Source organism: Megascapheus bottae, chromosome 7 (genome assembly GCF_031878675.1).
Source record: "Megascapheus bottae isolate mThoBot1 chromosome 7, mThoBot2.hap1, whole genome shotgun sequence".
NCBI lineage: Eukaryota > Metazoa > Chordata > Mammalia > Rodentia > Geomyidae > Megascapheus > Megascapheus bottae.
Window position 1 is genome coordinate 59219253 of NC_143515.1, and position 24048 is coordinate 59243300.

Sequence of the window (24048 nt, forward strand, 5' to 3'; positions counted from 1 at the left end):
TTAGCAGAGATATAGGTCAATAAATATTAACCTCCTTAGCTGTCTTTTTAGAAATGTAAACTACTTTTAGAAATGTATAACAATGAAATTATTGGGGCCAGGAGCATGGCCTTGTGGTAGAATGCTTGCCTAGCATTGAGCCCCTGGACTCAATTCTTTGGTATCACATACACAGAAAAAGCTCCAAGTGGTGTTGTGGCTCAGGTGGTAGAGCACTAGCATTGAGAAAGACCAAGGACAGTGCCTAGGCTGTGAGTTCAAGCCCAGAACTGGCCAAAAGAAAGAAAGGAAAGGAAAGGAAGAAATAAATAAATTTTCAAAGTTCTAAGCTTGAATTTCTAGCAGATAAGCTGCAGGTGTACATTTCTGATTATGAAACAGTTTTCTAATGTGGAGAGTCAATAGTTAATTTCTATAATTTTTTAGTCTCTACCAGCCATATAGTCATTTTTCTAACTTAAATTTGTTTAGTAAGCTAGAGACAATAAGTAAATAAATGGCATGTCTCTGTTCCAGTAAAACTTGTATTTATGAACCTTGAAATTTGAGTTTTCTATAATTGTCTTGTTATGGAAAGAATTTGGTATACAGACTGCAGTTTACTGTTAACCAGTGCTTAAACCATTGGTTACCAGACTTTGCAAGGCACCCATAAAACATCTAAAACATCTTTGCTGAAGGTCATCACTGAGATCTCTAATTCAGTAGTATAGGGTGAAATCCTATAATTTACATTTGTAATAAATTCTCATATGATTGCCATAGGAACTATATTTCAGGATCTCCTTATTTATGTAATGTAATTTTTTTAAAGAAATCTTTCTACACAAGTTCAATTCTCTAATTTGTCAGTTTCCACTTTCCTAACCTGTTATCTGGTTCTTAATTAGGGTAAATATTGTCAGAAAAAATAAAAGAGACACTAGTTTATATGTTACACTTAGTAAAGTGTTTTTTAGTCTTTAATTTTACCTTTTATAATACATATAGGATGTGGATTAAATTATCATAAACGATGTGCCTTCAAGATTCCAAATAACTGTAGTGGAGTAAGAAAGAGACGTCTGTCTAATGTATCTCTGCCGGGACCTGGCCTGTCAGTTCCAAGACCCTTACAGCCTGAATGTGTACCCCTTCTCAGTGAGGAGGTATGTATTCTAAAGTAACAGAAATACATTTTACTAGTTATTCCTTGTGTTTATATGAGGTATGTGATAGCCTAGAGTATAAGTTCTTTGCTAAAAGTGTTGTAATGTGGACCTGGAGCGTGGCCTAGTGGTAGGGTGCTCTCCCAGCATGCACAAAGCCTTGGGTTTGTAATACCACATACACAGAAAAAGCTGAAAGTGGTGCTGTGATAGAGCACTAGCCTTGAGCAAAAAAAAAAAAAAAAAAAAAAAAAAAAGATGCAGCAGCTATTTAAGGACAGTGCCCAGGCCCTGAGTTCAATCCAAAAAACAAAAAGTATAATAATGTTCCTACACTTAAGAAACTAAAAGTTTAATCATGAAAATAAGGTTCAGTAACAATAACAAGTTGAATTTTACCCACATTGAAATTTTATTAGCATTTTGATCACTGTCCTAGCTTTTTAACCATTTTCTTGGTTTGTAGTCTCCCTTTAAACACATCAGCCAGATCAATTTTTTTTTTTTTGGGGGGGGGGGTGGGTCATGGGACTTGAACTAGGCCTGGGTTCTGTCCCTGAGCTCTTCTGCTTAAGGCTGCCACCCTGCCCTTGAGCAAGCCCCATTTCCCGTTTTCTAGAGGTTAATTGGAGATAAGAGTCTCAGGTCCTTTTGTGCCTGGACTGGTTTTGAGCCTTGATCCTCAGATCTCAGCCTCCTGAGTAGCTAGGATTACAGGCATGAGCCACCCCCACACATAGTCACCCCCCACGCCCTGCCAGATCAAATTTCTTAGTACACAAAATTCTCACTGTGTCATACTCTACTGGGAAACTGTGTCAAAGAGGTCTCCAAAGTAACAGAATCAGTAGAGTATAAGTGACAAAGTCAAGACTTTGAGTGATTGTCTTGATACCTAAATCAGCAAATTTTGCTAAGCTAAAATTCTAGAGTAAAAGTCTCCTGTTTATATATTGCTTAACCTTAGTTTAAGAAGAGACTGGTATGGAGACTAAGAATAGGGGCTATTTATAGCCACATGGAAGAGCTTCCGATAAGATTGGAAGTAAAAATGTTAGTGGACTACATGTTTAATACAGATGCAGCCTTTGTAGAACTAGATTTTTAATTTGGGGTTTGTTGTATCCATTGATGCCAAACTTGTGGATACAAAAGGCTGACCGATTACATTTAAATACATTTAATTTATATTTGTGTTAGCAAGTTAAAAGTTTATAGGGAATATAAAAAGTAAGAGTGACAGCCAGGAGCGTGGCCTCGTAGTAGAGTGCTTGCATAGCATACAGGAAGACCTGGGTTTAATTCCTTGGTACCACCACATACATAGAAAAAGCCAGAAGTGGTGCTGTGGCTCAAGTGGTAGAGCACTAGCCTTGAGGAAAGCCCAAGGACATTGCCCAGGCCCTGAATTCAAGTCCCAAGACTGGCAATAAAATAAAATGAAAAAGTAGAGTGACATATTTGAATTGGTTTGACTGCTCAGACCATTTTGGGACAAGTAGAACTTGTATAAGTGGAAAGTCCTCAAGAAATTCACTTTTATCAGTACAAGCCTGCATGCAGTCTCAAGTATGAGTAAGTGCTAATAAGGAATTGGCTGGTATGGTCCATACCAGCCAATTCTGCTAAGTGCTTTATCTTTGCTTATATAATCCTAAACATAGTCCAGAGCCATATAATATAATATCTAATTTCATAGATGGGGAAGTGAGGAAGGAAAGTTCCCGCGAAGAAAAGCTGCACTGAATACTGAGATAAGCTGAAAACAGGCAAGCTAGAAGTAGATCCTTCAAATCTGACTTGGAGATTGTCTTTGTTCTCATATAAGAAGGCAATGTCTATTAAGAAACATAAGATACTCATTGAATTTAGCTAGAATGGGACCAATAAGGACTTGAGGTAGTGAATCCAGAATTGAGGACTGGCTATTTGAAAGTGAGACATAGAAGTAGTCTGCTCTATAATGGGACAGAATTGAACTAGAAAGAAATCATGTAGAAGAAGGTTCATAAAAGTGGAGGTTTTGGGGTCCAGAAGTTTGTCCTAATGGTAGAGTGCTTGCTTAGCTAGTATGCATGGAGACCCGGGGTTTGATTCCTCAGTACCACATACATAGAAAAAAGCTGGTAGTGGTGCTGTGGCTCTAGTGGTAGAGCACTAGCATTGAGAAAGCCCAAGGACAGTGTTCAGGTCCTGAGTTCAAGCCCAGGACTGTCAAAAAAAAAAAAAGTGGATGTTTTGAAGCTGGGTATAGGGGCTCACGCCTGTAATCCTAGCTACTCAGGAGGCTGAGATCTAAGGATCGAGGTTCAAAGCCACCCCAGGCACTAAAGTCCATGAGACACTTATCTCCAATTAATCATCAGTAAACCTGAAGTGGTGCTGTGGCTCAAGGGGTAGGGCAGTAGTCTTGAGCTGAAGAGCTCAGGGACAGTGCCCAGGCCCAGAGTTCAAGCCCCAGGATGGACCAAAAAAAGAAAAAAAGTGGCGGTTTTGGAAGAAAATGAGGAAACAGATGATATTATGCAAAAGGAAATATACTTACTGTAAGGTTTGCTGAAAGGAAACTCCACACAGTTCAGGAGAAAAGGGTTTATTGAGGCCGGGGGGAGGGGGAGAGGTCGAGCAGACCTCTCCAGCCGCACCAGACCCCAGAGCAAGATAGCTTTTGGTGGGAAGCAAGAGATTATATAGCAGGAAGGGGTGGTCAGAGTGGAAGCAGACATGATCTCAGAGGATGGGGAAACACCTCAGACTTGGGACCTCCCACTGTTTCCAGGCATGCCAATTGCCAAGGTTACAGTGCTGGGAAGGGGATTTTCCAGGGTGTGAGCCAAGGGAAGGAATCATTTCTACCAGGCAGACCTAACCCCTACTACCTGACATATATAAAGGAAACCCCATTGTATATCACCTTTAAAGCAACAGTTAAATAATTTTTTTAAAGTGAAGATATTTCTTTGATACTCCAAGGACAACATAATTGGCCAGATGTAGTGGTATATCCCTATAATCTCAGCAGTTGTGAGGCAGAGGCTAAAGAATTATATATTTGAGGCCAGTCTAGTCTATATATCAAGTCCCTGTCTCAAAAACCAATAGAAAAAATTTTCATATACTTGTTTTCTGTATTATATATAATTGACAATTGACAGGATTATTTTTTCTGTGAGCAGTTATTTAACTTAAGCAAATACTTGCTTAAACCTGTAAAAAATAAATCATGATTACTTTTAGAAACTTTCTGGCTACATTAATAGGAAGATAGTATAAGCAAAGTACTAATTTATAAATAGAGGACATTAAAGCACGGTTAGAACAACTTTTACTTATTTCTGTTTCCTGTGGATTCAATGGTCACATTTTCACCAGATTCTGTAGCTAACTCTACCAAAATCTTCTTCCCTCCACATTCTGATTTAAACCTGATAGATCGTTCTTTTGCTCCTCAACCAGTAGAAGCCAAACCACTTTTACTGCTGGAATTGTATCCAGGTATATGGAGCCCCAGACTAGTCTGGCCACAGAGAGGGGGATGGTGGGAGGGTGGAGGGAGGATCTCTAAACTGCAGTGTAAAGACCTAAACTTAAATCTTTTTTATTTTTCTTTGCCAATCCTGGGGCATGAACTCAGAGCCTGGGCACTGTTCTTGGACTTTCCTCAAGGCTAGCACTCTACCACTTCCAGCTTTTTCTGTGTATGTGGTACCAAGGAATCGAACCTGGGTTTTTGTGCATGTTAGGCAAGCACTCTACCACTCGGCCAAACTCCCGGCCCCGAAACTTAAATCTTGATATTAACACTACCACTTGAGTCTGTTTTCATATTAAAATGGTGACAGCAACATAAATAACTTTTTTTTTTAATTGGGTGGCTGCTTTGGCCCTAGCCTAGTGCACATGCTCTGTACCATGCCTTCAATGTCCTGATCCCTGACCAAAGGGCACTAACTGGCCATTGGCAACTCTTTATTAAGAAATCTCCTTATTATAGGCATGCCATGTATATTTGATGATGACTGGCTTTATGAATCTCGCTCCATCTTGTGTGTTTTGAACTTGAGAGTGAAAAAAATTGTAAAAGCAGTAGCACAAGAAGCAATGTTGAGTCACCAGTACAAGAAGGAGCCAGAGATTAGCAAAGTTCTAAAACATCTGTTTCTAGTTTCTTGTAGCTTCTTAGTTTTACAGAATCCCCAAAGTGATAGTTTGCCTGAAGGTGGTCTGTTTGTGGTAGCAAGAAGGGTGAGCCAGACTCAAATACAGTACCTTGGATATCTGAGGTATGCAAGTGTGGTTTGAGTTTTAACATTCCTTTTTTGCTGTTCTTGAACTAAACAGTTTTATAATTTGTTTTAGACTTTTCTGGCTACATATTAGGAAAAACTAATAATCTCAAGCTTCATTTGTATTCCTTTTATAGTTTACCTCCTTCTTTTACTTCCCCTTACGTTTTCCTTGTCTCTTGGTTTCTTCCAACTACTCTTGCATTCCCTTGGTTGAACATATCAATGTGAAATGAACCATACTCCTCTGAGTTATAAATATTAACTTATAGAAGAAGGCATCCAAACAATCTCAGGACCTTATTAAAATATACAGGAGGTGTTTTTTTGGAGTTTATGCTTAAGAATATGGATTACATTTTTTTTTTTTTCCAGTCCTGGGCTTGAGCTCAGGGCCTGACCACTGTCCTTGGACTTTCTCAAGGCTAGAGCTCTACCACTTGAGCCTCAGCACCACTTCTGCCTTTTTTTTTTCTATGTATGTGGTACCAAGGAATTGAACCCGGGTCTTCATGCATGCTAGGCAAGCACTTTAACCACTAGGCCAAACTCCTGGTCCCTGGATTACATTTTATTCACTGCTATGTCCCAAATATATAACATAAGGCCTGGCATATAAGTGAAAATTTGTTAAATGAATGGAATAAACCACATTGAGCTCGCCTATAGTTTAGCTTGATTATCCCCTTTATATAGAAAGATCCATAGTATAAAAATTATTCTTGCATCTTAAGATATTTAAACATTTTAGAGTGTTTTTCTTTAAATTTTTTACTCAACTCAAAAAAAAACTGTAAAATACTTAAAGAAAATTACTTAAAGCCTAATTACTAGGGTTAATGTTGTTTTAAGTACTTTGTAACTGCTGTTATATCAGCATAGTAATCAGACTTAAACTTTTATATGTATATTTTAGAATTTATTAAGATAAATTTGAAAAATCTCTAGTGTTTTCAGATATTAGATTGAGTAATGGGACAGGAACAGAGACAGTACTTTCTGAATTCATCTACTTTTCCTGTGATTATTTCCTTGGTAAGGTTTTGAATAGATCTGAACATCTGTTAAAAATACATTTTTAAAGTTTTTGTGGTTTTTATTTGTAAAATGTTGAATGTATTTAGCGAATAATAGCCAGTGATGAGAAGGAACGGGGACCAGGAGTTTGGCCTAATGGTAGAGTGCTTGCCTAGCATGCACAAAGACCCAGGCTCAATTCTTTGGTACCACATGCATAGAAAAAAGCCAGAAGTGGTGCTGTGGCTCAAGTGTAGAGTGCTAGCCTTGAGAAAGCCTAAGGACAGTGCTCAGGCCCTGAATTCAAGCCCTAAGACTGACAGGAAAAAAAAAGAAAGAAAGAAAAGAGAAAGAACATGCTTTAGTTTTGTTATTTTTTAGCATGAAAGTATAAAAAGAAAACTGCTGAAATCCATATTTTCAGATTATTACTAGCAATCTGAATGATTTTTTTGTGATTAAGCTCTTTCCCCAATACTTTGTTTTTACTATTGATTTACACTTACGAAAATTATTGATGTTCTAGTCACATGTTCACCAAGAGCCAAGTAAGAGGATTCCATCTTGGAGTGGTCGCCCAATCTGGATGGAAAAGATGGTAATGTGCAGAGTAAAAGTTCCTCATACATTTGCTGTTCACTCTTACGGTCGTCCTACAATATGTCAGTACTGCAAGCGATTATTGAAAGGCCTGTTTCGTCAAGGCATGCAGTGTAAAGGTAAGATCATTTTCTTAAAGGAAACTTGTGTTTTAATTAATAGTAAAGGTTTAAGATAGCTGCATTTCAAAACGAAAGGAAAGCATTATAAAAGAAAAGCATATTTGAAATGCTTGTAGTGCTCTCTATTCCTGAGGTTCTTGAAGGCTGAAGAGAACCATTAAAAATGGGAGACCTTGCTGGGCGCCGGTGGCTCACGCCTGTAATCCTAGCTACTCAGGGGCTGAGATCTCAAGATCGAGGTTCACAGCCTGCCCGGGCATGAAAGTCCGTGAGACCCTTATCTCCAATTAATCACCAGAAAACAAAGTGGTGCTGTGGCTCAAGTGGTAGGGTGATAGTGTTGAGCTGAAGTGCTCAGGGACAGCACCCAAGCCCAAAGTTCAAGCTCTACACTCAACTCCCAACCCCCTCCCAAAACGGAGACCCTTGTTCCTGTGAGAATGAACTGAGATTTACTAGATTCCATATAAAAGTTTAATGAATCATTTTCCTTTTTGTATTGCATTTGGTTATAATGTTTAGGAACTAAAAACACGCTTGACATATATTAGATTGAAATTTGTTGGATTAACAAAAGTCTTACAGAGCTACGGGAGTACAAATTTTTTTTTTTTTTTTTTTTGCCAGTCCTGGGCTTGAGCTCAGAGCCTGAGCGCTGTCCTTGGACTTTCTCAAGGCTAGAGCTCTACCACTTGAGCCTCAGCACCACTTCTGCCTTTTTTCTATGTATGTGGTACCAAGGAATCGATCCCTGGTCTTCGTGCATGCTACACAAAGCACTCTACCACTAGGCCAAACTCCTGGCCTGGAAGTACAAATTTTAGGTAAGAGGAGAAGATACATGGAATTGTCAACATGGTATTCGCCTCTCTACAAATGAAAAAAATCTGATCCTCCATGGGGTTATTTATATGACTTATAGAAAGTTAAACAACCATATTAGTAAGTGCTATAAGAAGTGAAACCAGGGGCCGGGAGTTTGGCCTAGTGGTTAAAGTGCTTGCCTAGCATGCATGAAGACCCGGGTTCGAATCCTCGGTACCACATACATAGAAAAAAGCCGGAAGTGGTGCTGAGGCTCAAGTGGTAGAGCTCTAGCCTTGAGAAAGTCCAAGGACAGTGCTCAGTCCCTGAGCTCAAGCCCAGGACTGGCAAAAACAAAAAAAAAAAAAGAAGTGAAACCAGACCATGAGTCTAAGATTTGAATTCTTGTTAGAAAACACTGTCATAATTTTAGCAGCACTGTCCTCACTAAATGATACTCTGTGAGTGATTTAAAGAAGTGTAATCCTATTTGATATTGCCTGACTACATAAAATAACACATTGTTATTTTTATTATAGATTGCAAATTCAACTGCCATAAACGTTGTGCATCAAAAGTACCAAGAGACTGCCTAGGTGAGGTTACATTCAATGGAGGTAAGATTTTAAAAATTTTTATAGAAAAGTTTATAATTCTGTTGTATATTACCTTTGGTGAGGTTATATTTGTACATTTTGTAAAGAGTTTTTTTCTAACTTAATAATAAAGTAAGTACAGAGATTAGTAATGCTACCCATTTATTAGTAATTATGCCGCAATCTTTCCTCTCCACTTCCAATCTTTCCTCTTAACTTTGTAATCTAAGATCGTCAGTAATGCTGCATGTATTTTTTCCATACATAAATATGAAAGAATTTGGTTTTAGGCTATGCCATTTTCCTTCTTTATTTTTTTCAGAGTTCTTAAGAGTTATTGTCTACTTACAATGACAAAGTAGTATTCTAAACTAATATTGACATTTATATAGAAGAACAACCCTTTTTGAGCCTGGTATTGGTGGCTTACACCTGTAATCAGAGCTACTTGGGAAGCTGAGATCGAAGGATCATGGTTCAAAGCCATCCTGGATGAGAAAGTCCATGGGATCTTATCTCCAGTTAACCATCAGAAAGCCAGAAGTGAAGCTGTGGCTCAATTTGATAGAGTACTAGCTTTGAGCAAAAAAACCTTAGATATAGCACTCAGGTCCTTAGTTCAAGTCTCAGGATCAGTACGTGTACACACACACACAGCCTTTTGAGGAAAGTTCTAAGAAGTAAAGTTTCTAAGAAGTAAACTGAAGCACAAAGCTATTAAATAATTTTTTCTAGAATGATGAAAGGCGTGACATTGATCAAGATGTACTCATAAACATGATAAATTAAAACCTTTTTGTACAACTAATGATTATAATATAAACAAATAATTTTTCCCAGCAATATATTCAGTAAATGGTAGAGCTATCATTTTAACCCATATGGTTTGACTCCTTTGTCTCTATGCTATTATACTATGCTTCATATTTGTTTTTGTTTGTCATGGGGTGTGCTGTCCCTGAGCTTTTTCTCTCTAACCTAGCTCTTTATCTCTTTGGGTTATAGTACCACTTCCAGTTTTGAGATGGTCATCTGCAAATGAGTCTCACAGACTTCCTTGCCTGGGCTGATTTTGAACTGTAGTCCTCAGATTTCAGCCTCCTGAGTAGCTAGAATTATAGGTATGAGCCACCAGTACCTGGCTTCATATCCTTTTTATGCTTTATTATACTAGTCTCTTATACTGCTTCACTTGCTCTTCTCAGTCAAATAATCATGTCAGTTTTTCTTTTGAGCCTTTTTTCCCTCTTTTTCAAGACAATACTAAGCAAAACCATTACTTTCTTTTTGGAAGGAAGGAGTAGTACTCCAACCTTTAAGCAGCCTAGAGTTTGATCTAGTGGTAGAGTGCTTGCCTAGCATGCATGAAGACGCTGGTTCGGTTCCTCAGTACATACATAGAAAAAGGCGGAAGCCATAGTTAAAATGGTAAAGCTCTAGCCTTGAGAAAGCCCAAGGACAGTGCTCAGGCCCTGAGTTCAAACCAGGACTGGCAAAAGAAAAAAAAAAAAGCCAGGCACAGTGGCTCATGCCTGTAATGCCTGTAATCCTAACTACTCAGAAGGCTGAGATCTAAGGACACCATCCAGACCCAGGGGTAGGGTGTTAGCCTTGAGCTGAAGAGCTCAGGGACACCATCCAGGCCAAGTTAAGCCCCATCTCTCACACACACACACACACACACACACACACACACACACACACACACACACACAAATCACCTTTAAGCAAAATTTTCCTTTAATAACTTTTACATGCTTACTTTTTCTGTTTTTTAAAGATGAATGCAAATAATTCTATAGAAAAAGCTTAAGCAATGAAAATAACGTTTAAGGCATATTTTCTGTTACTTGGTTGCTTTAGGCTTATGTAACAGAATAACAGGTGAGTTAGCTTATAAACAACAGAATTTTATTTCTGTAGTTCTGGAAGCTAGGAAGTTCATTGTGCCAGGAAATTCTGTTTGGTGAGAAAACATCTCCTAGTTATTAGCTGCCTGCTGGTCTGGTAGAGTGGGATAATGACCTCTTTGGGCCTATTTTATAAGACCAGAACCCTCATGACTTAATCCAAGAACTGTAGCTCAGAATACCATTACTGTGAGAATTAGGATTTCAGTATAGCAATTTTTGGTAGAACCCATCATAGCTAGTTAACACTCTTGATCAGGATATGATTGGCTTTATTTATTTTAAGGTTCATTTGTTTGATTACTGGCAAGTTTGAATATCTTTTAAATGTTTACTGGTGGTTTAGAGTTTTTCCTTGTAAGTAAATTATGGTGCTTTATTTTTTGTTTGGCCTTTGCTACTTACAGATTTGTAGGAGTTGTTAATTCTGCATTCTAATTATTCTGATAACTTTTTTAGTTATCCATAGAATAAGAACCTCTCAATCAGTAACTTAATCTTTTCTTACTGTTTTCAGAGTTCATCCATATTGTAATATATGTGACTACTTTGTTTTTTTATTAACAAGTAATACTGTTCTACAGGAATCGACACTTTATTTATCTACACATCAGTCAGTAGATGTTTGGGTTTTATCTACTTTGGACCTATTAAGAATAGTATTTCTGTGGAAACTGTTGTATAATTTTTTCTGAGGATTTGTCTCCATTTTAGTTGGGTTACATACTTACCTAATAGTAGAATGGATGAGTCTTTTCGTAATCACAGGTTTAAGATTTTGAAGACTTGCTGAACTATTTTTCATCTTACATCTCTCTAGCAGTAAAAAGGATTCTAACTTCTTTGTATCCTTGCCACCAACTGTCTTGTGTTTTTCCTTGCAGCCATCTGTGAGTGTGAGGTCTATCTTGCAGATCTCATTTGCATTTCTTTGCCAGGAGCTGCTGAAGTTGACCATGCTGACCATTTTTATGAGTCTGTTATCCATTTTTACATCTTTAATTTCCTTACCTACATTAAATCACATTTTTTGCCTTTTGATCATTGATTTGTAGATGTGAAGTTCTTTGAATACCTTAGATAATTCCTTTATCTCATATAATATATAGATCTTTTTTTCTCACACTATAGCTGTTTTTGTTTGTTTTCACATTAAGAGGGCTTGTCCCACAGAAGTTTTTGTAAGTCCTGTTTAATTTTATCACCTGAATTTTTTTTCTTTTGCCAGGCTTGAACTCAGGGCCTGGCCACTGTCCTTGGGCTTTCTTAAGACTAGCACTCTCCCATTTGAACCATAGCACCACTCCCAACTTTTCTGTGGATGTAGTACCAATAAATCAAGCCCAGGGCTCTGTGCATGCTAGGTACACACTCTACCAATATAGGCCATGCACCCGGCTTCTCACTTGGATTTTTATGGTGCCATTTAATAAGGCTTTGCCTAACTTAAGATAAAAATATCACTGGGCTCACTTTGCACACACGTGTGTGTGTGTGTGTGTGTGTGTGTACACCTTTACCTGGGGCCTAAGTTTGGTGTTTTGGCTTTTGCTTGCCCCCTATAAACCTCCCACGACTGACACTACCACTTGAGCCATGCCTCCCATTCCTGCTTTTTGCTACTTAACTGGAGATAAAGTCTCTCAGATTTGGTTGCCTTGGCTGGCTCCAAGCTCGTGATCAGATCTTAAATCTCCTAAATCAGTAAGATTATAGGTGAGTCTCTGACACCATTACATTTAATAATTTTACAGTAAGTTTTACCACTTATATTTTTGGTCATATATTGAGTTAATTTTTCATGTGGTTTAATGAAGGAATCAGACTTAATTCTTTCACATGTTGCCATCCAGTTGCCTTGACAACATTTAAAAACTTATTCTTGGCCAGGAACGTGGACTAGTGGTAAAGTGCTTGCCTAGCATGCATGAAGCCCTGGGTTCCATCCCTTGGTACCATATACACAGAAAAAGTTGGAATTGGTGTTGTGGCTCAAGTGGTAGAGTGCTAGCCCTGAGGAAAGTCCAAGGACAGTGCTCAGGCCCTGAGTTCAAGACCTAGGATCGGGGGGGAAAATTATTCTTTCCTGTAAGTGCCAGTGATTGTATATAGAAATTCCCTTCATGACACTCATTTGTTAAACATGTCATTTGAAAAATGATTTAAAAATCAATGTTAATAAATTCTTTAATAAAAAATAATGAACCAAAAAATTATTCTTTCCTTATTGAATTGTCTTGGTATTAGTTGATCATAAACTTTGGAGGCTTTATTTTGCTTGTATATGGTATCTTTTGTCATACAGAAATTTTAAAATGCTAATAATTTTGTGCACTTTCTTAGAACCTTCCAGTCTAGGAACAGATACGGATATACCGATGGACATTGATAATAATGACTTGAATAGTGATAGTAGTCGGGGCTTGGATGACACTGAAGAGCCATCTCCTCCAGAAGATAAAATGTTCTTCATCGATCCATCTGATCTTGATGTGGATCGAGATGAAGAACCTGTTAAAACAATCAGGTAACACCTCTGTTGTAGCTATTAAGTTACCTTGCCAATTGCAAGGTCCGGCCAAAATATCTAAAAGGAATATATAAATGAAACTTTAAATGTAATTTAAAAATCTACTTAAATCATAACTAGTTCTACATGTACCACAGCATTTCTGAAATAAATTATTTTACCTTTGCCATTCATTCAAGGTAGGAAAGTATAGTAATCCTTATTTTCTTACCAAGAAAAAAGTTATTTAAGTGTAGTTTAGCTATAAAACTTAATTGTAGAGCATTCACCACAAGGTGCCAGTAATAAACTGTTAAAGCAGCCAATTTCTTTACACAAGCAGATTAGCAGTTAGTAAAGAGTATATTCCGGAGAATGTAGTGATAAAGTTGGGGGTTAGGGGTAGATTTCATATTGCTACAGTTAACCTACTAACCTTTTTTGGCGGGGTGGGGGAGGGTTGGCTTTTTGGTGGGGCTTGAACTTTGGGCCTGGGCATTGTCCCTGTGCTCCTTAGATCAAGGCTAGTGCTCTACCACTTGAGCCATAGTGCCACTTCCAGTTTTCTGGTGGTTAATTGGAGATAAGAATCTCGTGAACTTTCATGCCTCTCATGCCCAGGCTGGCTTTGAACTGTGATCCTTAGAAGTCAGCCTCCTGTCTCCTAACACTTTTTATAGTGTTACTTACATTTGCTAGGTACTGGTGGCTCATACCTGTAATCCTAGCTACTCAGGAGGCTGAGATTTGGGGAAAACAATTTAAAACAAGCCCAGGCAGAAAAGCTTATGAAAATCATCATCTCCAATTAACCACTAACAGTCAGAAGTAGAGCTGTGACTCAAAGTGATAGAACACTAGCCTTGAGCAAAAAAGCTCAGTGACAGTGCCCAAGACCTGAGTTCAAGCCTCATGACCAATATACATAGAAGAAAACATGCTACAAGATTATAAAATTTAAGTATCTTATCTGAAATTGGATAGGGAACGGGGGAAAACAAGATGAGAGGTAGGGGTGGGGGGGGGGGAAATGGGGACCAAGACATGTGAAAGGGTATCAATGTATGGGAATTAATGCACCATCTATCTGGCAAATATCATGTAACCCTTCTATTAATTACAATAAAAAATACATGAAAAAAAAAGAAAGTCTGCAATAGATCGTCTCAGCTTTACATTAAACTATATATCCACAAAAAAAATTTAAGTATCCTATTGTATTTGTGTAAATTCAGTATTAATATTCCCTTGAATAGACAACTTGTAGCAAAATGCAACCATTTTGATGATTTTATTTTTCATTGACATTGAAGAGTTATTTGGGGGAAATTGATGGCTTACTAGTTTCACATAGCTGAGTCATTTGTTTACTTTGACTTACTATTAAATTATAGTTGTTGTCATTATTACTAAAAATGGATGTTTACTCTGTAAAGCCTAAGTAGTTTCCTAATCATAAGTACTTCATAGTTTTTTGAGTATTTAAATATTAGCAGCTGAAATTGCAAGGCTGCATTATGCATATTCCAAATTGCTTGATTTTTTTCCAACTATATTTACTGACCTATATTTCATTGTAACTGCTTTTAATTAATTACCTTTAAAAATGCTTCTTAGGGTCTATGGATTATTTATGTTTAAATGTCCTCTACTAGAAATACTTATTGCTCACATCAGCTGAATTTGAACTCTGAATTTGAATGTATTTGTTTTGCTTTGGTATGAATTTGCAGATTTATCATGCTGTCTAGAATAGGAAAACTCAACAGCAAATACAAATGAGACTCCTAGATTCTCAGCTTTCTAGTTGAGGAGTATTTTGTATACTTGTTTCTTTTCTTTTTTGTTTATGATGCTCTAAAAAATTCATGATAAATGTTGAATATTTACAATATTATCTTAGTTTTCACAAATTTTTCACATATTTCAAAGTGCGTCGATAGTCTATTAAAGTAATTATGGTATTCAGATATTTTGAAATACTTTATCTCAGTTAGACTGGAATATATAATTTCAGTAAGAATTACAAATACTTACTATAAATTGTAACTTTTTTAGTCCATCAACAAGCAATAATATTCCACTAATGAGGGTTGTGCAATCCATAAAGCACACAAAGAGGAAGAGCAGCACAATGGTGAAGGAAGGGTGGATGGTCCATTATACCAGCAAGGACAATCTGGTCAGTAATCATGTTTTAATATGCTAGTAAAGCTTGCTTATGAGACTCAAAGTGAGGATGAAGTAGATACTTGAGGTAGATGTTTTAACATATAGCTTAATATATATCTTACAGGGATATGTAACAATTAAGCTAGAATTATACAGTAAATAATTTTAATGTACAACATATTGTCTTTATAAACTGGAAAGCCAGTCAAGATTTTAAAAAGATCTGATAATATACCATACTGAAAAAGTAACAACTCAAGAAATTTAAATAAAGGTGAAATGAACTAGAGTTTCATCTGAAAATTATCCTAAAGTCTTGCCAAGATAAGAAACAGTTGTTTTATGTAGGCTTTAACTGTACTATAAATATACAAGTTATCTTTTAGATTTGTTTAACAGAAAAGGAGAAATAGTGAAATTACCATGGGGTGAAAGTTGATAATGAAGACTCAGCATAGTTTAGTATTTAAAAATATAGACTTGTAGGGTCTGGGAGTTTGTCCTAATGGTAGAGTACTTTGTGCCTGACATGCACAAAGCCCTGGGTTTGATTCCATGGTAACACTAGAGAGACTTGAGAACTAGACTAGACTATGTGATTTACTAAAGCTGTAAACTTGGGAAAGTTACTTATTTTTCTTTTGGCCTCAGGTTCTTACATCTGTGAAACCAGCATAAATAGTAATTACTGCATAGATAGAAAGATGTGAAAAGAGCTTAGAGCAAAGTTCAGCATATAATAATCACTCAATAAATATTAGTTAACCATTAGTATTTTTAAAATTTGCTGAATAGAGCTGGGCATGGTGGCTCACACCTGTAATCCTAAGCTACTCAGGAGACTGAGATCTAAGGATCAAGGCTCAAAGCCAGCCCAGTCACAAAAGGACCTGGGTTCGATTCCTCGGAACCACATACCTAGAAAAAATGAAAAAGAAAAAGCTGGAAGTGGTGCTGAGGCTCAAGTGGTAGAGCTCTAGCCTTGAGAAAGTCCAAAGACAGTGCTCGGGCCCTGAGTTCAAGCCCAGGACTGGCAAAAAATAAATATATAAAAATGCATTGGTACAACTATGTATATCATCTTAAAAAAATTAATACAGAAACATAACGCACACTTTGTGTATAACCTAAGTGGGGATCATACATTTAATTGTAAATAAACCAGTAGGGATAACCATAGAAGGATTACTTTTTATCATCTATCAGCGGAAAAGAAAATTAAAATCAATAGTTTCATTAAAAAAATTCTATATGGCAAGAACCAAAAGTAAAGATTACATGGCAAACTGGAAAAATGTCTTCACTCATGGTAATCAAATTAATTTCATATTATATGAGTAATTCCACCATATTGACTAGAAAATTACTACAGCTCAGGAGAAAAATAGGCAAAGAATTTGAACAGAGTTCACAAAGAAGAAAATGCAAATGCCTTAACTCTTAAGAGTCTGATTTAAAGCTGGAGGTATGTCTCAAATGGCAGAGCACCAACCCTGAATGAAAAAGCCAAGCACAAGTGCAAGGCCCTGAGTTCAAACACCAATATGGCACAAACAATCTTGATTTCACTATAATAAAAGAAATAATGATTTAAACTTATACATTGAAATACCAGATTTTTACTTTTCAGTATATTAGAGATCAAGAACTTTTATAACTGCATTAGTGCAGATTTGCATAATACATAATCTCATGTTGTTCTGATGATTCTAAACTCTAGAATACTTTAGTACTATCAAAAAATGATATATGTGCTAGGTGCCCAGTGATTCATGCCTGTAATCCTAGCTACTCACAAGACTGAGATCTGAGGATCTGGGTTCAAAGCCAGCCCAGGCTTGAGACTCTTATCTCTAATTAATCACCAGAAAACTGGAAGTGGTGCTGTGGCTCAAGACCTAGGGCGGTAGCCTTGAGCTGAAGAGCTCAGGGACAGCACCCAGGCCCAGAGTACAAGCCCCACGACCCACCAAAAAAAGATGTGCTTATCTTTTGATAGACTGATTCAGCTTCTATAAATTTAGCACATAGATGAATTCATAGATATTTATGTGTGGATGCATGCATTTCTTGAAAATGACTCTCCATAGCCTAACACCATTGCCTTCACTGGAGTAAGAGTGAATACCATATGAGAGACTTTGGAATGATATTTCTCACCATACATTCTTTTTATGTTTTCAGAATTTTCAGCCTTTTTGAAAATACAAATTCATGCTTGGGAATTAAAGAAAAAGTACAAGTACTGTGGGAATCATTATTTTTGAACCTAACAGTTTTCTGACTTCTGTTTTATAGAGAAAGAGGCATTATTGGAGACTTGACAGCAAGTGTCTAACATTATTTCAAAATGAATCTGGGTCAAAATATTATAAGGTAAGGATACTGTGTATGAAAAACATGAAAATATTTTTGCCTAATGCAATTTATAGCAGTCACTGTTAGATTCTTGTTGAAGCAGCTATTTTCTACCCCTTTTCTCTGTGCATCTCTTTCCTCTGCTCCCCCACCCCCCCCCCCCCACACACACACAGAAGCCCCACCACTATAGATTGTTTTGTGTCGTTGAATGTGAATTTTTAGACTTTCAGGTTGCTGCTACTTCGCATCTGGATACCAGGACTTAGAGTAGGCTACATAGAAAGTCACATGATTGTTGCTTATGTGGAAGAAGCATAAAGAAAGAAAAATGGGGATAGGGAGTTTGGCCTAGTGGTTGAGTGCTTGCCTGGCATGCATGAAGACCCAGGTTCGATTCCTTGGTACCACATACATAGAAGAAAGCCAGAAGTGGTGCTGTGGCTCAAGTAGTAGAGTCCTAGCCTTGAAAAAGCCTAAGGACAATGCTTAGGCCCTGAGTTCAATCTCCAGGACTGGGGGGAAAAAAAAGAAAGAAAGAAAAATGGAGTGCCTTGGTAGCTAAAGGTAGCAGTGGAATTAAACATTAATTTCTACATTAAACATTTGTTTATACAAAGGAGGGTCTCACTGTGAAGTTTCTATGAGCATAATGAGAATATTCTAATCAATCTTCCCTTTCTCTGAAACACTCCCTTACCCTTAAGAAAGACAAAAATGAGGGACGGGGGTATGGCTTGGTTGATAGAGTATTAGCCAATGAGGCAAAGTTTCAGATACTGGATTCTAGTCTTGGTCTGGCATTAAAAAAACAAACAACAACAACAAAAAACCCAACCATGTACTTTAGCTGAGTGCTGGTAGTTCATGCCTATAATCCTAACTACTCCAGAGGCTGAGATCTAAGGATCAAGGTTCCAAGCTAGCCCTGATAAGTAAATCCCAGAGGCTCTTATGTCAAATTAACCATGGAAAAGCAGAAGTAACATGTATCTCAAAGTAATAGAGTACTAGCTTGGGCCGAAGTGCTCTAGAGCACCCGAGCTCTGAGTTCAAACCCCATGACCAAAGGGAAATATAAAACAAGCTTAAAAAGGAGTGAAACTTCGTTTTTTCTGCTTAGAGTGGTTCTAGTTGTTGAGGAGCCTGAGGCAAGAGAATGCATTAAGTCCAAAAATTCAGAGCAAGCATAGGTAGAGAGACTCCTTCCATCTTAGTGAAAGAGATCATGTTTGCTGCTGCTGACCGTGCACACACACACAAATAATTGGGGGGAGTTCTGTGTTTTGTTTTTCCTTTTTGCCTATGTTTGGACTGGATATTGAATGACTAGTAGTTAAATCTGGTAGTAAGAACCAGAGTGGAGTGCTTACGCAACATGCAGTGACCCACATATTAGCTTTTTCTGTCATTGTTTCTGCTGTTTACTGACTTTAGGTATCAATCTTGAAAGGAAAAAAAAAGCATCCACTGGAGCAGTAGCTGTTGATAATTTAAAGTAGAGAGATTGACAGGCACAGTAACAAATTACTTTTTTAATCTTTCCTTTCCTGCATTTTATGATGACCTGTTGTAAACTTGAATCTCTTAGGTTACATGACGTATTCTCATGCTGTGCCTATGACATTCTGAACATACAAGTCATTTAAGGCAGAAACTATAGTAGGAATGACCTTTGTATTCCAGTTGCATTCATCAAAATATCTATCTTCCGTTCTTTAAAATAAAAGCAAATAAATATTCACAGTTTTCAATGCTTAACTTTTTTACTTCAGGAAATTCCACTTTCAGAAATTCTCCGAGTATCTTTACCACGAGATTTCATAAACATTTCACAAGGCAGCAACCCACACTGTTTTGAAATCATCACCGATACTATGGTATACTTTGTTGGTGAGAACAATGGGGACAGCTCTCACAATCCTGTTCTTGCTGCCACTGGAGTTGGACTTGATATAGCACAGAGCTGGGAGAAAGCAATTCGCCAAGCCCTCATGCCTGTCACTCCTCAAGCAAGTGTTTGTACTTCTCCTGGGCAAGGGAAAGACCACAGTAAGCAATAAACTGCTTGATGGCTTTATTTTTCAAACACTTTGTTTTTCAGCATTTGAGGGTGGGGTGTAGTTGTAGTTGTATTTCTTGTGCATTTTTTTTCTTTTACATTTGTGCTTTTATTTTTTTTTTTGCTGGTTACTGGAGCTTGAACCTTGTATACACTCAATGCTAATGGCTGCTATTCTGTCACTTATATCTCATCTGCACTTTTGGCTTTTTGCTGGTTAATTTAGACAAATCTTAGATTTGGCTGCCCAAGCAAGCTAGCGCCAAATCTCAATTCTTAGATCTCAACCTTCTGAATAGCTAGTCTTATAGGTATAAGCCACCAACACCTAGCATCTTTGTGTATTTTTAATGTTTATGTTCAGTTTTGTCTTAAGTAATCAATGCCACGTAAATTGCTCAGAAATGATGCTGGTAATCATATATTCAAACAATGCCCAGAGCTAGGCATGCCAGTGTCAGTCTGGCTATGTTTAAACTCTACTGTACAATCTGTTACATAATGTTATACAAATACTTTACCCCTCTGTAAAGTCCCTACTTCATAGAGTTGTTAGTATTCAATGAAAAGGAACTTGCATAAAGAAGAGTGTTTATGATGGGGCTTTTAGCCTAGTGGTAGAGTGCTTGCCTAGCATGCACAAAGACCCCGGTTCTGTTGCTCGGTACCACATACATAGAAAAAAGCCATAAGTGATGTTGTGGCTCAAGTGCTAGAGCTCTAGCCTTGAGAAAACCCAAGGACAGTGCTCAGGCCAAGTTCACCTCCTCCCCCAAAAAAGTGTTTAGCATCTATGAGGTTACTTGTTAACTAATATTAGTACTCTGCTTCATGGTGGGCTAGAAATAAATAATAAAGTACTGTGTTTACATCATCATACTCATGAAATCTGTAAAGTCAGAACTACAGTACTTTAAGTGAATTAAAACATTCAGAAATATGGGGCTGGGAGTTTGGCCTAGTGGTAAGAGTGCTTGCCTAGCATGCACAAAGACCAGGGTTCAATTCCTCAGCACTCCACATACATAGAAAAAGCCAGAAGTGGTGCGGTGGCTCAAGTGGTAGAGTGCTAGCCTTGAGAAAGCCCAAGGACAACTCTCAGGCCCTGAGCTCAAGCCACAGGACTGGCAAAAAAAAAAAAAAAAAAATTCAGAAATACTAAAGAAAAGTATTGAAAGCATATTCTATGACAATAAAATATATAAATGAATTTAATAAAGGCTTGGGTGAATGATTAAAAATCTCAAATGTGAACAGAAAGAATAACCAAAAATTACACAGTAGAAAAATCTGACTTGGACTTCAGGTAGTAATAGGATAGACTGAGAGACTTGTACTAACTGTAGTTGAGGAGACAGGTAGATCAAAGGGCTAAGGGTTATGAGCCATTTGCATGTTTAGTGTTTCATATTAACTTGCAGGAAGACAAGCAAATGGATATTTTACAGGGGTTCCTAAGTTATGGATAGTTTTCTTATATTTATTTATTTATTTTTTTTGCCAGTCTTGGGCTTGAGCTCAGGGCCTGAGCACTGTCCTTGGACTTTCTCAAGGCTAGAGCTCTACCACTTGAGCCTCAGCACCACTTCTGCCTTTTTTCCATGTATGTGGTACCAAGGAATCGAACCCGGGTCTTCATGCATGCTAGGCAAGCACTTTAACCACTAGGCCAAACTCCTGGCCCGGTTATGGATAGTTTTAAACAGAATTCTGAGATTCTAACTAAAACCTGGTACTCCTTTCCCAGAAAATAATACACACACACACACTGTAATGTGTTATTTCTAAAGATCTAGAGATCTTCGCTCCCTCAAGTAAAGAGTCTCTTAAAGGCAGAAAAGACGAGTTAGGACTAAAGATTCAGGTCGGGAGTGTGGCCTAGCAGTAAAATGCTTGCCTAGCACGCACAAAGCTCTGAATTTGATTCCTTGATACTGCATACACAGAAAAGTTGAAAGTAGAGCTGTGGCTCAAGTGGTAGAGTGCTATCGTTGAGCAAAAGAAGCTCAGGGACCATGCCCAATGAGTTCAAACCCCAGGACTGACCAAAAAAGGCTAAACATTCTATGTCCTAAGCCAGTGGATCACGCTAGTAATCCTAGCTAGTTAAGAGGCTGAGATCTATTGCGCATCGAAGCTAGCCTGGGCAGTAAGTCCATGTGACTTGTAAAAGGCAAGGCTAGAGACTTGACTCACATAATGGAGTGCCAGCCATGTAGACAAGTTAATATATACCAGATGTATATCATTATCATATATTTTTCTGATTTTAATTTTTTTTGGAGAGGGTCATGGGGCTTGAACTTTATCCTGGGTGCTGTCTTTGAGCCACAGACCCACTTCCCATTTTCTAGTTATTTATTGGAGATAAGAGTCTCTTGCCTTTGTATTACCCCTCTGGCTTTGAACCTTGATCCTTAGATCTCAGCCTCCTGAGTAGCTAGGATTATAGGCGTGAGCCACCATGCCAGGCATGATTTTAAATTTTTCATGAAAGTGTAGAAGTGATGCATACTTTTTATGTTTCAGAAAATGCAGATAGGCTGGGTGCTCTTGGCTCACAGCTGTAATCTTAGCTACTCAGGAGGCTCAGATCTCGGGATCATGGTTTAAAGCCAGCTCTGACAGAAAAGTCTGTGAGACTCTTATCTCCAATAAACTACTCAGAAAGTGGAGTTGTGGCTCAAGTGGTAGAGTGCTAGCCTTGAGCTGTAAGAGGCTTATGGACAGAGACCAGTCCCTAACTTTAAGCCCCAGGACTAGCTCTGCAACTGCTCTTTTTTTTTTTAAGTTTTTATTGTAATTAATAGAAGTGTTACTCACCAGATATAAGGTACATTTCTTAAAAATCATTGCTACCCCTTCTCATGTTTTTGTCCCCATTTCCCTCCCCTCATCTTGTTTTACCCCCTTCCCTATCCTATTTCAAATAAACAAATAAACATATATGTAATATATCAGATAACGAGATAAGGTGAGAAATAACATAGTAAGTACATTAAGGACAACAATCACACCTTATATGGCTCTTGTTTCTATATATTGGAGGTCCCTTCATTTAGCCTTATCCTATATGGCTGTACGTATCTAGGTTTTGCCCTACTGTAAACCTCTGCTAGAAGAGTCCAAGGTTTATATTAATTATGACAAATGAGGGAAGCCATTGAGCCTATGTTCCTTCGTGCAATTGCTCTTTTGTAGGGTCAATGTTGATGATTAAACGCCAGCATTTGCACATACTAGACAGGTACTCTGGCACTAAATTACATCCTCAACTGCCCTTCTTAACATAATAACATGATTAGCTTTCTGACTCGTTTATTAAAAGTTGAGAGTCTGTGTACCTGAAAGTGGCATATAGTGACTAAAAGTCAGCCCAGGCAGGAAAGTCTGTGACTCTATCTCCAGTTAACTGCAAAAAAAGCCAAACGTGGAGTTGTGGCTCAAGTGGTAGAGCACTAGCTAATCTTGAGCAAAAACAAAAAAAGGTAAAGACAGTGGCCAGGACATAAATTTAAAGTCCTAGGACCTGCATAAAATAAAATAATTTTTACAGTACTTTGTACAAATGTGTTACCATATTTTACTTAACTAGTTTTTGGCTGATGGGTTAGCATTATGTGTGTAAATTTTTAATGTATCTATATTAATTATATTGTAATGTTTTTAAGTTTGATAGTCATTCACATATGAGGAGGTATTATATAGTTAAGACATATATTAGTAATTTTATTCTTTTCTCAACCATCATTCTTATATTTTACAGAAGATTTGGCTACCAGTATCTCTGTATCTAACTGTCAGGTCCAGGAGAATGTGGTAAGTAAAAATTATGGCTAATGTGCCTATCAGATCAAATAAAATGATCAAATTTATTAAAGAAATGTTTATTGTCCAGAGTACTGAGCAGGTTGTTAAGGCTAAGCTTTTTGTGGGTGATACTTTCCCTAAGAAATTCTAATTTATTGTGGAAACAAGGCAAGAACAGATTTTTTTTTTTTCTTTTTAGTTACTTTTTAGGGATTAGGGCTCATTTTTTGCATGGGTCTGGCTACAGAATATGATCTTCTTACCTCATATAATTTTCCTCAAAATCAGCTTAATACCACTTTGAATTTTTGAAGACCACTTTGAACTTTGAATTTTTTCTTACAAATCACAGATAAGCAGGGTCTCCACTCTACCCTGCTCCCTTCTCCTTTCTTTCTGTAGTGCTGGGAGCAAACCCAAGTCTTTGCATGTGATAGGCATAGGCATGTGCTCTGCCACTGAACTCTATCCCCAGCACAAAATACCACTCTCATTACCATTTCAATAAGTGAAACTTGGTTTCTGTGCGTATGTGCGTGTGCATATGAGGGAAGAGGGGTTGGTTTGGGTGTTGATGTTATCCTGGAACTTGAACTCGGCTTTGTTATTATCCCTGAGTTTCTTTTGCTTCTTTTGCTCAAGGCTAGTACTCTA

General features: G+C 37.6%; 1 protein-coding gene across 2 annotated transcripts in view; it reads left to right on the forward strand.

Annotated features, from left to right (window-relative positions):
- Prkd3 (protein kinase D3) overlaps window positions 1-24048 on the forward strand; it is a 60835-nt gene that overhangs the window by 26558 nt on the left and 10229 nt on the right. For both annotated transcript variants that reach the window (XM_090337133.1, XM_090337134.1), the window contains 8 exons: window positions 991-1148; window positions 6978-7170; window positions 8517-8594; window positions 12827-13010; window positions 15051-15174; window positions 17463-17540; window positions 19298-19574; window positions 23351-23403. In XM_090337133.1, the coding sequence (XP_090193259.1) occupies window positions 991-1148; window positions 6978-7170; window positions 8517-8594; window positions 12827-13010; window positions 15051-15174; window positions 17463-17540; window positions 19298-19574; window positions 23351-23403 (1145 nt within the window). The remainder of the gene's footprint in view (window positions 1-990; window positions 1149-6977; window positions 7171-8516; window positions 8595-12826; window positions 13011-15050; window positions 15175-17462; window positions 17541-19297; window positions 19575-23350; window positions 23404-24048) is intronic.